Here is a 13260-nt window from a genome sequence, read left to right as displayed (position 1 = left end):
ATGGTTCCACACAAATGCTGGATTGTTTCTTCTATTTCTGTGAAAAATACCATTGGAATTTTGATAGGGATTGTGCTGAATCTGTGGATTACCTTGGGTGGTAGTATGGGTATTTTAAATATATTAGTTTTTATGATGTATCCTTGAGAATATTCATGGGTATTTGAGAAGAATATGTGTTCTGCTATTCTTGGATGCAATGTTTGGTAATATTAAGTCCATCTGGTTTAGCATAAAGTTTAAGTCCAATTCACACACAGAGAGTTGAGGGTGAGGTTTGAGGTACTCCTAGATATATTTTTCTTTTTGCTAATGCATTCAAAAAAGACTAAGTCCATCCCTATCAATTGCTTCTGATCCTCTTCCCATATGAGATTCCTAATGGTTTATATAAAAGGAATAATAGTCAAATAGAACTAATTATAATAGTTAATATTTATTGAGAACTTTAATTACAGATTATACTAACACTGTATGAAATATTTTTCTTAATCCTCTGTGTGGCAATGAATAGAACTACTCAAAAGTGATCCTGAGATCTCTCTCTAGGTTGCCTAGGAAAGGAGCTAGCTGGAACTGGGGTTTCCCCCTCTTCCTGGAGGGAAGGGGATGCATTTAAACTCAGTTTTCCATTGGACCAGTGCCTTACACTCCCTAACAGGATAGGCTCCAACTTTCCAGGTATCCATGGTCTTCAGGTGACAGGCAGCTGGCCTTCCTCAAACAGTGGGCCTCTAAACCCAGACTGCCTGGCAACCAAGTAGTCTTGATGTCTCACTAAGAAATGGAATTCAAGTTTACCTTTTGAGAAGGTAGAGCAGTTGTGTCAGGACTGGAGCAGCTTGACCCTGGCACTATTCTCCTCTCCCTGAGATTATGAGAGGGTGGAAGCACTTTGCCTCTTGATCCCGACTCTTGGTTTCCTGTGTTTCCCCAATAAATCTTGTTCTTTGGTTCTCACTGTGTAATGTTGCTGTATTTATCCTAATGCCTGTTGCACCACATTCTTGCAGCAAATTTATGAATTAGAGATGCTGGGGATTTCGAGAGGATGTGGGTAGAGTTTGCTATCTTCTCGGGAAAGAGGGTGATTATAAAAGTGTGTGTGTGTGTTTGTGTGTGTGTGTGTGTCTGGAGAGCCAGGTGTAGGCTGGAGGATTGGTTGATGAAGGAAAAATTGTCCGACACTATGAAGATGGGAATCCGGAACGAAAAGGAGAGTAAAGTGATCTGGGCCTCAAGAACCTCATGCCCAAGCAAATTCAGCCAGAGTTAATGGGCTGTAGGTCGTCTGATGAAGATGGGTGAATTTCGAACTGGAAAAACTGGAAACAAAAATCTGCCACTAAAGGAGACTGAAGGCCGGGCTCACTGGTACAGAATTGTTATGAAAAAGCAAAGGGGAGAGTCTGTTTCCTTATAAGAACCGCTGTGACCTTCTTAGCTCTTATTAGAATGTCAGTGCTTATATCTTGAAGGACCATTTTTCATAGCACCACCTTGTGGCAGTAAGCCGAAATGGCAGTAGTGAACTTAGATACCAGTCCTTTCCTGGTTGGGTATGCGAACTGATTTAAACTCATTTTTGGAATTTCAGGTTTGGAGATCATTCTGGGGGAAAGACAGCGCAAAATGGAGACAACATTCTGTTAATATTGCAATTGGGGGCTGATGAATAAATTGCAAAATAATGACAATAAAGAAAAGCAATGGGCCATATTTAAGTTCATGAAATGTTTCTTACCAGCAGGACAGGAAGGATGGAATCCTTTCTTTGATATTTTGGTTGGCACACAAGAACTTAAAACCCATCATTTTCATGTGGCTACTGTGAATTTGCACTGAAAATATTAGATAAACATACGTTAAAGTTATGTTATTCTTTCATGTTATTTCCTTTGATGATACTACTGCATCTTAAAAAAATTATAAATTCTCTTGAATCCTCAACTCCAAAAAAAATCTATATTTTTGCAGACTAGTGATAATAATTAGTGTCTTCTTCAAGAAGTATCTGCTGTTTCTGACAAATGTCAAATAGCTAATATTCTTTCTCACAAAGGAATTGCTTTTCCTAACAATGGTTTGCCTTTGTTTAACAGAACTGAAAGTCAGGTGAGAAATAGCCTAATGTCAGTTTTACCCAAATATTTGATCCTTCAGGCAGATGATGGATTCATTTGCACTTGAAATGACATAGCAATGGCACTGTAGATGTGATGACTCTTCCATTTGCAGAGATGATTTTCAATCTCTTAAATTATCAACTTGAGGGAAGTTTAATTTATTCTCCAGCATAGAGATCCCCAGATTTTGAATGTACTTAGCAGTAATATAAAGTAAAAATGAAATTAAACATATGATTACTAAATTTTTGTTTTGTCAAGGAAGAGCATCAAAACCTTCCCCCCAAATTACCATCTACTACTGCAAGTTGGTGATGGACAGGGAAGCTTGATGAGCAGCAGTCCATGGGGTCACAAAGGGTCAGGCATGACTGAGTGACTGAACTGAACTGACCACTATAATTCAAGAAAAGAAAGAATATTATAAAGCGAAATTGCAAGCAGATAGTGTTAAATAAGGAATAGCCTTTTTTATTGACTTCAGTATAAATGGTCAACTTGTAGTTGTTGTTTATTCGCTAAGTTGTGTCTGACTCTTTGTGACCCCATGGACTGTAGCCCACCAGACTTTCTGTCCATGGGATTTCCGAGGCAAGGATACTGGAGTGGGTTGCCATTTCCTTCTCCACGGGATCTTCCCGACCCAGGGATCCAACTTGTGTCTCCTGCATTGGCAGGTGGATTCTCTACCACTGCGCCACCAGGGAAGCCCCAGTGTAGTAGCCCTCTGGTCTTTTAAAACTTGAGGCAGAAGGTGGAATGGGTGTTGGTGAGCTGTTAGTCTTCACCACAAAGTCTCCTCTGGCAAAATCAGGTGAATGAAAGAGTGTTATTTCTAATATAAGTGATATGTCTGGGAAGAAAAAAATCAGTACAATCTTATCTATACTAGATGCTTATGAATAATATTTCCTCAATCTTTTGTACATTGCTATACTTCCCACATTTCCTAATCATTTATTTATCTGTAGTCTCTGACCAATCTTGAAGCTTTTAAAAGTATGAATTATATTTTATCTATGTATATTTATTTATCTGTCTCCTTATCATTTATCCCTACTTCCTATTTATTTACAGAGTCAGTACCTAGTACAATTCTTGGTACATGGTAAACACTCAAGAAGTGCTCTTTAAATATAGGTATTGATTGATCTTCTGTTGGGAAAGGTCAATATTATTTCTTTAACTCTCTACACTCTGATTTTTCCACTTAATTCATGACTTTGCTGGCCATTTTTTTTTAATCCACAATATTCTCTTTATTGCACTCTTTACATCTTTGTTTCTTAAAGTGTATATCAGAGGGTTAAGGCTGGGTGTGACAATTGTGTAAAAGAGAGTAAGGAACTTCCCCTCATCTTGCGAGGTACTAGTTTGTGGCTTCAAGTACATATAAATGATTGTTCCATAAAACAGAGATACTACTGTGAGGTGGGAACCACATGTATTAAGGATCTTTTGCCACCTTGCTGCTGACTTGATTCTCATGACAGCTTGAATGATGACTCCATATGAGATGAGAATTAGTGACAGAGGCACCAGAAGAAATACTACTCCAAGAGCAAAGACAACAACTTCAATTACTTTTGAATAGACACAAGCCATCTTGATCAATGCTGGCATCTCACAGAGAAAGTTATCCACCTCCCGGTGCCCACATCTTGGCAGCTTCAAAGTCAAAGAACAAAGAATTAAGGCACTGCCAAGACCACCTAACCAAGAAATCAACACCATCTTCTGGCAAAGCTCAGGGTGCATTATTACTGTGTAGTGAAGAGGTTGACAGGCAGCAGCATAGCGGTCATAAGCCATTACAGCCAAGAGAAGACATTCTGTGGCTCCCATGTCAAGGGCAAAGAAGAACTGGAGCACACACCCTCCATATGTAATAGACTTTTTTGGACCCCATAGATTTACCAGCATCTGGGGGATAATGCTAGTTGTATAACAGAGGTCCACAAAAGACAAATTGGATAAGAAGAAATACATGGGCGTATGGAGCTGGGTGTCTAGGTAAGATACAAGAATGATCGTTGTGTTTCCTACCAGTGTTATAATATAGAAGATGAAGACAACCACAGAGATGATGTGTTCCAATTGGGGCCGATCAGAAAAGCCCAGCAGGATGAAGTCTGTTGTGGAACTTCCATTGCTGGTTCCCATTGTTCCTTTTGAAAAACCAGGGAGCTATACCATGGTAAGAAAACATAGTGTCAGCCTTAGGTACTCTGAAGTTTGTCATGAATACCCAAAGGAAACTTATTTGCATGCTTTCTCCTAGTTTGGAACACCTCTTAACATATCTGCTGTGTTCATTTTCCAAAATCTCTACCTATTTCATTATATCCATAGTGGTTTTATTTTATTTTTTTTATTTGCCATGCCATGTGGCTTCCAGTATCTTAGTTCCTTGACCAGGGATTGAGCCTGGGACCCCGAGAGTTAAAACATGGATCCTAACCACTGGATTTTTAGGGAATTCCCCAGAATGCTCCTAAAAATAATTTTTGACCACTGAGTCACACAATATTTTTCTTACAAAGCTGTTGAGCTTAAGGTAAAAATTAAATGACATTTTCCTGGGGTAAGCTGTACCATTTGCTAACAATTACTTTCCATATTCACTTCCAAATGTCTATATCTCAACCTTTATAATCATAATAATAATTATCACAACCAGCATCCTCCTCCGCTTTTTCCTGCTTTTCAACATTACACTGTTGTTCTTGTATTAATTTTTATGTTCCTCACTATCCTGCCCTTTTTTGTGTGCAATGTGTTTTTGGTGCCAGGAAAAAATCCTTTTTATTAACCTTTATTTACGTGTACAGATGCTATAGATTTCTTTAAACACCTTTATAAATCTTATTACACCATCTCAGCAGTCTTATTGATTTGTTGCAGAGTTAAAAGTTGAACTAGTTCCAGAAGGCTTTGGTCCCCACATAAACATGATAGCAATCTGCATTAGCTCCTATTTACCTGTCCCTTCAGCAAAATTAACAAGGCAGTTAATTGAAACAAGAAGTTTATTAAACAATCAATGAGTTGTTTTTCCCCATGGAATTTACTAATTACATGAGCTTATTCTCTGGTTGCTTTGGAACTCTATAGGTAAAACTATCACCTAATTTCAACTCTAAAAGAATACAGTTAAGGGACACAATTATATCAGTCTTACTTTGTCTGGATACAGTATCATATCATTAAACAGATGGAATGTCTAATTACTGAATTAGTTTATGAATTTTTTAATGTATATAATCTCTAGCCATGAACTTCAGACCTAAATGTATACTTTGCATTTATAGTGTCTTTGGGTCAAGGAATAATAACCTATTTGTTACAGTTATAGTAAGATAAGGTAAAGATAAATTACCTACAGTATATCATTTTTATAAGCATTCTAGTTAGAACATTATATATTATAATCATGATGAAAGAACTGTTATTATTAAGTAGTATGAAATAGAGGTGTAGTTTTTCTCAATAAAATGGAAATTTAATTTAATTATGAGTGTCCAGTTTCTATGCTGTAGATGTCAGACTAAGTTAAGACGATTGCTTAAGAGCACAAGTTCTTGACTCAGAGTGCTTGGGATCAAATTCCAGCTTCACCACTCAGAAGCAGTGTGTCCTTGGGCAATTTATTTAACCAGTCTGTCTACTAGGTTCTCTATGTGTTATGTGAAGGGATATTGTGAAGGGTAATATTTGTGAAGACACTTGGAAGTGAATCCTTCTGTGGAAGGATTTCCGATGAAGGCCTAAAGCCTTCGTTCTCATTTAATTCTAAAAATGAAAAGCTATATTCACCTACCCCCAAATCATTGTTACTCTATTTATCCTTCATTTCCTTTTTCTTGCTGGTGATTCACCATGTGGTCTACAACTAAACTGGAATGCTTAAATATTTTTTTGGCATGATGTTTTAGGTGCACAATCATACTTATGTACACAAAATTACTTTCAAATACAGTGTACAGATTGAACCGATAAGCTTCAGAAGGAGGAGAGGACTTGGTTTCCAAATGACTTGATTACAGAATGCACTTTGCTTTTTTTGACCACTTCAGCTTGGGATAGTGTTGGGAATTAAAAGGAAGGCCACAGAATTTTAGAGTTGAAATGAACCTCGGGCACCATGAATCCAGCCTTCTATCCTGCACAGGAAATCCTTCCACAGGAAGATTCACTTCCACTCCTATTTTCATAAATTCAGTAACAGGAAAGTCATTTGCACATGAAGCAGCCTCTTTCCTTTAATCAGTGTCTCTTACCTACTTCTTACGTTGAGCTCAAAGGTGCCTTTTGTAACATCCAGGCACTGGCTCTTTTTCTTTTTTCTGGAAATAAATACAGAATAAGTCAATTTGACATGGCTTTATAAAGGTAGTTTTATTATTAAAGAAACCATATATACAGAAAGAAAAATAAAAGCTAGGTCAGCTAAGGTGAATATTTTTGTAACTGACACAGAGGTCAAAAAACAGAATGCTGCCAGCCACCCTGGGAGCTTCTCTTTGTGCCTCATTCCAGTCATAAGCCTTCTCTGTCCTTGAAAGTATCCACTATCTTGATGTTTATAGTAACCACCTTCTTGTATTTTACTAGTTTAATTACTCAAATGTGCATCTGTAGACTCTATTGTTTAATTTTGTTCATTAAGAATTTTTATATGTCTTTTAAGTCTCTTTTGATATTAGAATCTATTGTTAAATATACACTTACATTTATGTTCCCAGACCAAGGGCATAAGTCACTGAACGATCTTTAATTACTATGCTCTTCTGGTTGGAATCCATTGGATGCACCATGGTTTATCAAATGCCTCAGAATAGTGAGTTTAGAAGTAAACACAGTGCACCAGGTGTGCTACACTGTGGAAGAGAATAGTGACAGTCTATGATTTACACAATGTTTCTAAAATATTTTAGCTAGTGTTAGCAGGTGGAAAACATTACAGTCTTCATTTAAGCTTTGGATTATATAAGGCCCCTTGGAAGTGCTGTGAAGACAGGAGTTATACTTTATGTCATTTAATCTTGTGAACCCAAATATAAGACTTTATTGTATGCTTTTTAATATTTTGGTTTAAGCCTTGAGGTCTCAAAACTTAGATATCATTTTAAATTTAAAAGTCAATATGATATAAAAAAGAGACTTAGAACATGAGTTGAAGAGATAGATGTTAAAAAGAAGCATGCTATATTTTAATTAAAACTCACTTTCATTTTTCATAGTATGAACTTCAGTTTCTAATAATGTAGTGTAACTTTAAATTTTACTTTCTTCAGTGAAATCTAAGACAAATGAACCAGGCATATTTAAACAAAACTTGAGTGTATACAATGATATGGAGATAAAACTAGATACATAAAATTTCATAATTGTCTAAAATTTTATTAAAAAAAAAGATCTTAAATGGATCTTTTATAACTGTAAACTAAGATGGCACATTGCTGTAACCATACAAAGCCAAAGCAGAAAAATACAATATAAAAGTAGTTAAGACCCCCAACTCAGTCAGACCATCTGTCATGGTATTAGAACACCCTTCAGCTACTTTCTCACTGTGTGGAATGAAGCAAACTAATTATCTTCTTTAAGCCAGAGTTTCCTCATCTGCGAAATAGTTATTCTAGAGCACCTGCTTCATAGAAAGGTTAGTAAGGATAATTAAATGATATATTACATATAAACTGTTTAGTAAGATGCTCAGCATAGAGAACATTTACTAAGTTAAAATTTTCACTAACTGCTCTTGTTGAAATTTAATATAATCTTCATTCCTGAGAGGGAATTAGTGTCTTAGGGTTTATTTTTATCTCACATATCTGTCACATATTTGCTTTCATGTTAGACTGAGATCTAACATCTGTGCTACCTAGGATCTGTTTTCTACTCCATGTCTTCTGTTGGAGATAGCAGCAAATACTTACCAGAAGAAAAAATATTAGAAGGTAATTACACTTTCATGAGGGTAGAATTCACAGTTGTCATGCTCTTCAGTAGTCCAGATGTACTCCTGTGCACACTATGATGATCCTTCATTTCATTGATAATTCAGAAAACTTGTTTGGCAAGTCACTGAGTCTATGAAATATAGGAATAGCCACCAGTTTCTTATATTATTAATAATGTGACAATCACATTCATGTTTAAATACAACAGCTGAACTGAGATTAAATAGAGGTCTCCATCTAATGTGGATGTTGGAGAAAAACTAGATGCAGGACTGGTTGAAGAGTTGAAGAATTAGGTTTTGTTAAATGTATTTTTGATAGTATATTTGTAGTCTTTTAGTGTATACTTTTGTTAAATGCATTTGTAGATAGATTTTTGCCTAATTAAACAAAGAGAATGCTATGTTGGTCTGTGTATACTACAAGAATCGTAATGATGTAGCAGGGAAATATTTGTGTGCAATTTTAAAGGCTACTATGTGGATGTGATTTAGACCTTGGGGACTAGTGCCCCACAGGGGTGATTAACAAATCTTTGACTATGGTCAGAATCTTATCTAAACAACAATTTTATGAAAAGTTCCCTTAAGATTTTGGGGTCTATCCATTATCTGTTTAGATTTCTTCCATGGAAATTAATTTCAGAGGTAAATTTATATATTGCACTGAAGTTACTATTGAATATTATAAATATAATGTAAACCATATTTATTAAAATAACACATTTAATTGAAATTTGGATTATTCAACAGGTAAGACATCAAGTTGCAGAAATACAGGCAATTGTCTAGATATTGTGTGTCCATAGGAAATAAGATATATGATTAAAAAATCATGGAATAATTAAAATTCTAGGTTCATGAGCTATATAATCATTGTTTCATTTTCAATAAATTAAAGATAATACTGTGAATACATTTCAGCCTGCCCTTCTGTTCAAGAGCTGAAAATTTTCTAATAGCTTAGAGCTGCCTGTGTGCCTTCACACTGTCCAGTCTGTCTTCCTGCCTGACTCCCAGGGGAATCATAGTCTTGAATTCTGTGTTCATCACATACTTACATTAGGATATAATTTATACATTGACACACTCCCCTATATATGTGCAGAATGTCTAAATAGCCTGTATATTTTCTATATGCAACTTCACAGAATTTGTCTATTAGTTCTTGGAGTTTTTTTTATTAGGTCTTTAGGATTTTCTATATCAAAGATCATGTCATCTGCAGAGACAGTTTTACTTCTCACTTTCTGATTTGAATGCTTTTCATTTCTTTTCCTTTTCTAGGACTTCCCAAATATATTGATAGAAGTGGCGAGAGTGGTCATCATTGTCTTGCCCTTGATATTAGAGGAAAAGCTTACAACCTTGTAGTAGTGAGTATGGTGTTTGCTCTGGGCTTGTCATATATGATTCAATGTCTTTACTAGTAATTGGTCTGTTAGGTTTTCTACCAATATTTCTTTCTAATTCAATCTTGGTAGGTTGTATGTTTTTAGAAATTAACTGTTTCTTCTAAGTAGTTCAATTTATTGGTATAGTGTTTTTTAATCCTATCTATTTTGTGTGGTAGCAGTTGTAATGTCTTTTTCATACTTTTCTTTATTTTTGTCCTCTGTCTTTTTTAGCTGATGGAGCCTGCAATGCATTTAGTAGGAACTGCATGTTTTTGTTGCCCTCCAAGGGTCCTGCTGCTGCTGCTAAGTCGCTTCAGTAGTGTCCAACTCTGTGCGACCCCATAGACGGCAGCTCACCAGACTCCCCCGTCTCTGGGATTCTCCAGGCAAGAACACTGGAGTGGGTTGCCACCTCCTTCTCCAGTGCATGAAAGTTAAAAGTAGAAGTGAAGTCGCTCAGTAGTTCCCGACTCTTAGTGACCCCATAGACTGCAGCCTACCAGGCTCCTCCGTCCATGGGACTTACCAGGCAATAGTACTGGAGTGGGGTGCCATCACCTTCCCCTAGCTGCTGCTTTTTTAGGCTCTTCCTTCCTCACGGTCACCACTCCCCGAGTCTTGCAGCACATCTCAGCATACTGAATACAGTGAGAAAGAAGTCGTTGGTTTGTCAGTGTCTTTGTTGCACAGCTAGGGAAGCCGGTTGCTCACTCAGGTACTCTCACATTCTCCCAGTGGAGAAATCACAGGCTAAGGAAGTCTCCTTTGGCACTGAGCTGTGACACCTTGGAGGAGAGGTGGTAGGTAGTAAAGTAAAACTGTTCTTCTTAACCTCATCAGTGTGTCCATCTTGTATTTGTCTCTGCTCCAGTGATGTGCTGGTACTTCTCATTGGACTCCCAGAGTTTCACAAAGGCAGAGCTGTCTGTTGGTGATTGCACAGATCATCCTGAATATGCAGGAAGCTTAGACTATGGCTTGCTTTTCTGATTCCTTAGTGGTGTCTTTGGAAGAGACAAAGCTTTAATTTTAAAAAGTTCAACACATGAATTTTTCTTTTATGATTAGTCTTTACCTACTCTAAGCTTATGAAGATATTTCTCTATATTTTATTCTAGAAGCTTTATAATTTTAGCTTTTATTTTTAGTCAGGGATTCATTTCAAGTTAAAGTTTTCTGTGTGGTGTGAGGTAGAAGTTGAACTTCAGTATTTTCCATAGAATATCCAGTAATTTCAACACCATTCATTGAAAGATTATCTTTTTCTTATTAAATTTTGACACCTTTGCAAAAAGTCAGTTGACCCTATACATCCATTTCTGAGCTCTCTATTGACCTATTTGTGTATGCTTAGGCCAATACTGCACTGTCCTGATTGGTGCAGTTTTATAGTAAATCTAGGAATCAGGTGATGTCATTCCTCCAGTTTTGTTCTTCTAAGAAGATTTGGGGATAGTGTAGGTTTTTGCATTTCCATGTCAGTTTTACAATCAGCTGGTGAATTTCTTAAAAAAAAATTTTGTTGGTTTATTGGTTTCCTATTGCTGCTGCTCCAAACTACCAGAAACTTAGTGGCTTTAAATAACATGAATTTATTATCTTACATTTTTGGAGACTGGAAGTCCAAAATGGGTATCCCTGAGAAAATCACAAGGTGTTGGTAGGGTTGCATTATTTTCTGGAGGCACTAGGAAGAATTTATTTTCTTGCACTTTCCAGTTTCTAAGGGCTGCCAGGGTCATTGGCGTACGGATTCCTCCCCTCTTCATGCTAGGAATGGCCAGTCTAGCCTTTCTCACATTGATCACATTGACTCTCCTGCATCCTTTTTCCTTCATTTAAGGATGCTTCTGGTTGTGTTGGGTCCATCCATATAATTCAGAACACTCTCCCTATTTTAAGGTTTCTGATTAGCAGCCTTAATTCCATCTGAAACTTTAACTCTTTCTTACTGCATCACATAATATATTCACAAGTTCAAAGGGATAGAATGAGGACCTCTCTGGGGGAGCCATTATTCTGCCTACTTAGTTGGAGATGTTTTGAGTCTAGAGATCAGTTTGGGGAAAATTGACATTATAACAATATTATGTCTTCCAATCCATGAACATGGTCAAGCCCCATATTTATTTAGGTCTTCTTTGAGTTCTCTTAGTGATGTTTAGTAGTTTTCAAAGTAGAGGTCTTGTACGTTATTCATTTAAATTTATTCTATTTAAAATGCTATTGTAACTGATATTATTTTACACTTTCAATTTTCAATTGTTTATTGCTCATATGGAAATATAATTTGGTTTAAATTTGCACCTTGTATCGAGCCACCATTCAACTTCACTTATTAACTCTTGTTACAGTCTCTACTACAATTTTAAATTGAATTTGTGTTCATCTTGTTCCTGAATTCAGGAGGAAAATATTCATTATTTCATTATTAAACATAGTGTTAGTTCAAGCTTTTTTTTGTAACTAGTCTTTACTAAATTAATTAAGCACCCTGCAACAGAGAATCTGGGTGACACTGCCATCCAATCTGCATCTTGACAAACATTAGAGATGAAATACTGGCATCTTTACATCTTCACTTTCTAGAAAAGAACACTGCAGAAAATGGTCTCTACCTGCCTCTTCATTTAAATTCTTACATGAATATATGTAATGGTTCTTACTTTCTAGCCCTCATAGTACAAAAATCCAGACAGAGGGCAGCTAAAGTGGGTTCTGAGTATCAATCAATAATATATTTCACACACTGTTAACAATTCTTTCTTCAGTCTGTTGGTTCTGGGTTATTTGACACTTTCATTGATCTTTTTCTTGGCTGCATTAATTCTGAAAAATGTAAGAAATTACATGAATTGTCTACTATCTGAGCTGTTTCATATCAGAATAACTTATGTTTCTTTCACATATAAAAGACAATTTGTTTGGATATGGAATTATTTGCTAGTGAATTTTTCCACTGCAAACTTTCAGTGGCCATTTCCAGGACCATACTTAAAATGTCTTTTTTACTTCCAACATCTTTGCTTCCATCAAAGTTACTATGTCTGCTTCTTTCTTTTCATCTTCAATTTTGTCACTACACTACAAAATGTTAACCCTAGCAAAAACTAGAGTACATGAAGTGATGGACTGACTCAAATTTCTCAACATCCTATTCTAGATTTTCTAATTTTGTAGGGCACTTGTTTTCAATCTTGGGTGAGCACTAGCCTTTTGGCAAATACAATTCATTGCTTTGGCAGGTGGCATAGCCATGTGGCTTATAAAATCCTATAGATTCCACTATATATCATCTATTATTTTTAAAATTATTTTATTTATTATAATTGGAGGCTAATTACTTTACAATATTGTGGTTGTTTTTGCCATACATTGACATGAATTAGCCATGGGTGTACATGTGTCCCCCCTCTCCCTAACTCCGCTCCCACCTCCCTTCCCATTCCATCCCTCAGGGTTGTCCCAGTGCACTGGCTTTGAGTGCCCTGTTTCATGCATTGAACTTGGACTGGTCATCTATTTCACATATGGTAATATACATGTTTCAATGCTATTTTCTCAAATTATCCCACCCTCACCCTCTCCCATAGAGTTCAAAATCTGTTCTTATATCTGTGTCTTTTTGCTGTCTCACATATAGGCTGGTTGTTACAATCTTTCTAAATTCCATATGTATGCATTAATATACTCTTTGCGACCCCATGGACTGTACCCTCCAGGCTCTTCCCAGAATACCGGAGTGAGTTGCCATTTCCTTCTCCAGGGGATC

At 36.5% G+C, this 13260-nt stretch overlaps 1 protein-coding gene across 1 annotated transcript; it reads right to left on the bottom strand.

Moving 5' to 3' along the window:
* Positions 1–3341: 3341 nt before the first annotated feature.
* LOC112578185 (putative olfactory receptor 2W6) lies at positions 3342–4546 on the bottom strand. Its single transcript, XM_025262403.3, has one exon. It carries the CDS (start codon positions 4287–4289, stop codon positions 3342–3344), a length of 948 nt encoding a protein of 315 aa, XP_025118188.3. The 5' UTR covers positions 4290–4546.
* Between the last annotated feature and the right edge of the window lie 8714 nt (positions 4547–13260).

This window comes from Bubalus bubalis, chromosome 2 (assembly GCF_019923935.1).
Source record: "Bubalus bubalis isolate 160015118507 breed Murrah chromosome 2, NDDB_SH_1, whole genome shotgun sequence".
In the NCBI taxonomy this organism is placed as follows: domain Eukaryota; kingdom Metazoa; phylum Chordata; class Mammalia; order Artiodactyla; family Bovidae; genus Bubalus; species Bubalus bubalis.
The sequence above is the reverse complement of the archived record's forward strand: the minus strand, read 5'-3'. Positions and strand labels throughout refer to the sequence as shown.

Bases quoted from the DNA above. Each gene is read 5' to 3' on its own strand.
- LOC112578185 (XM_025262403.3), bottom strand. From the start codon at position 4,289: ATGGGAACCAGCAATGGAAGTTCCACAACAGACTTCATCCTGCTGGGC.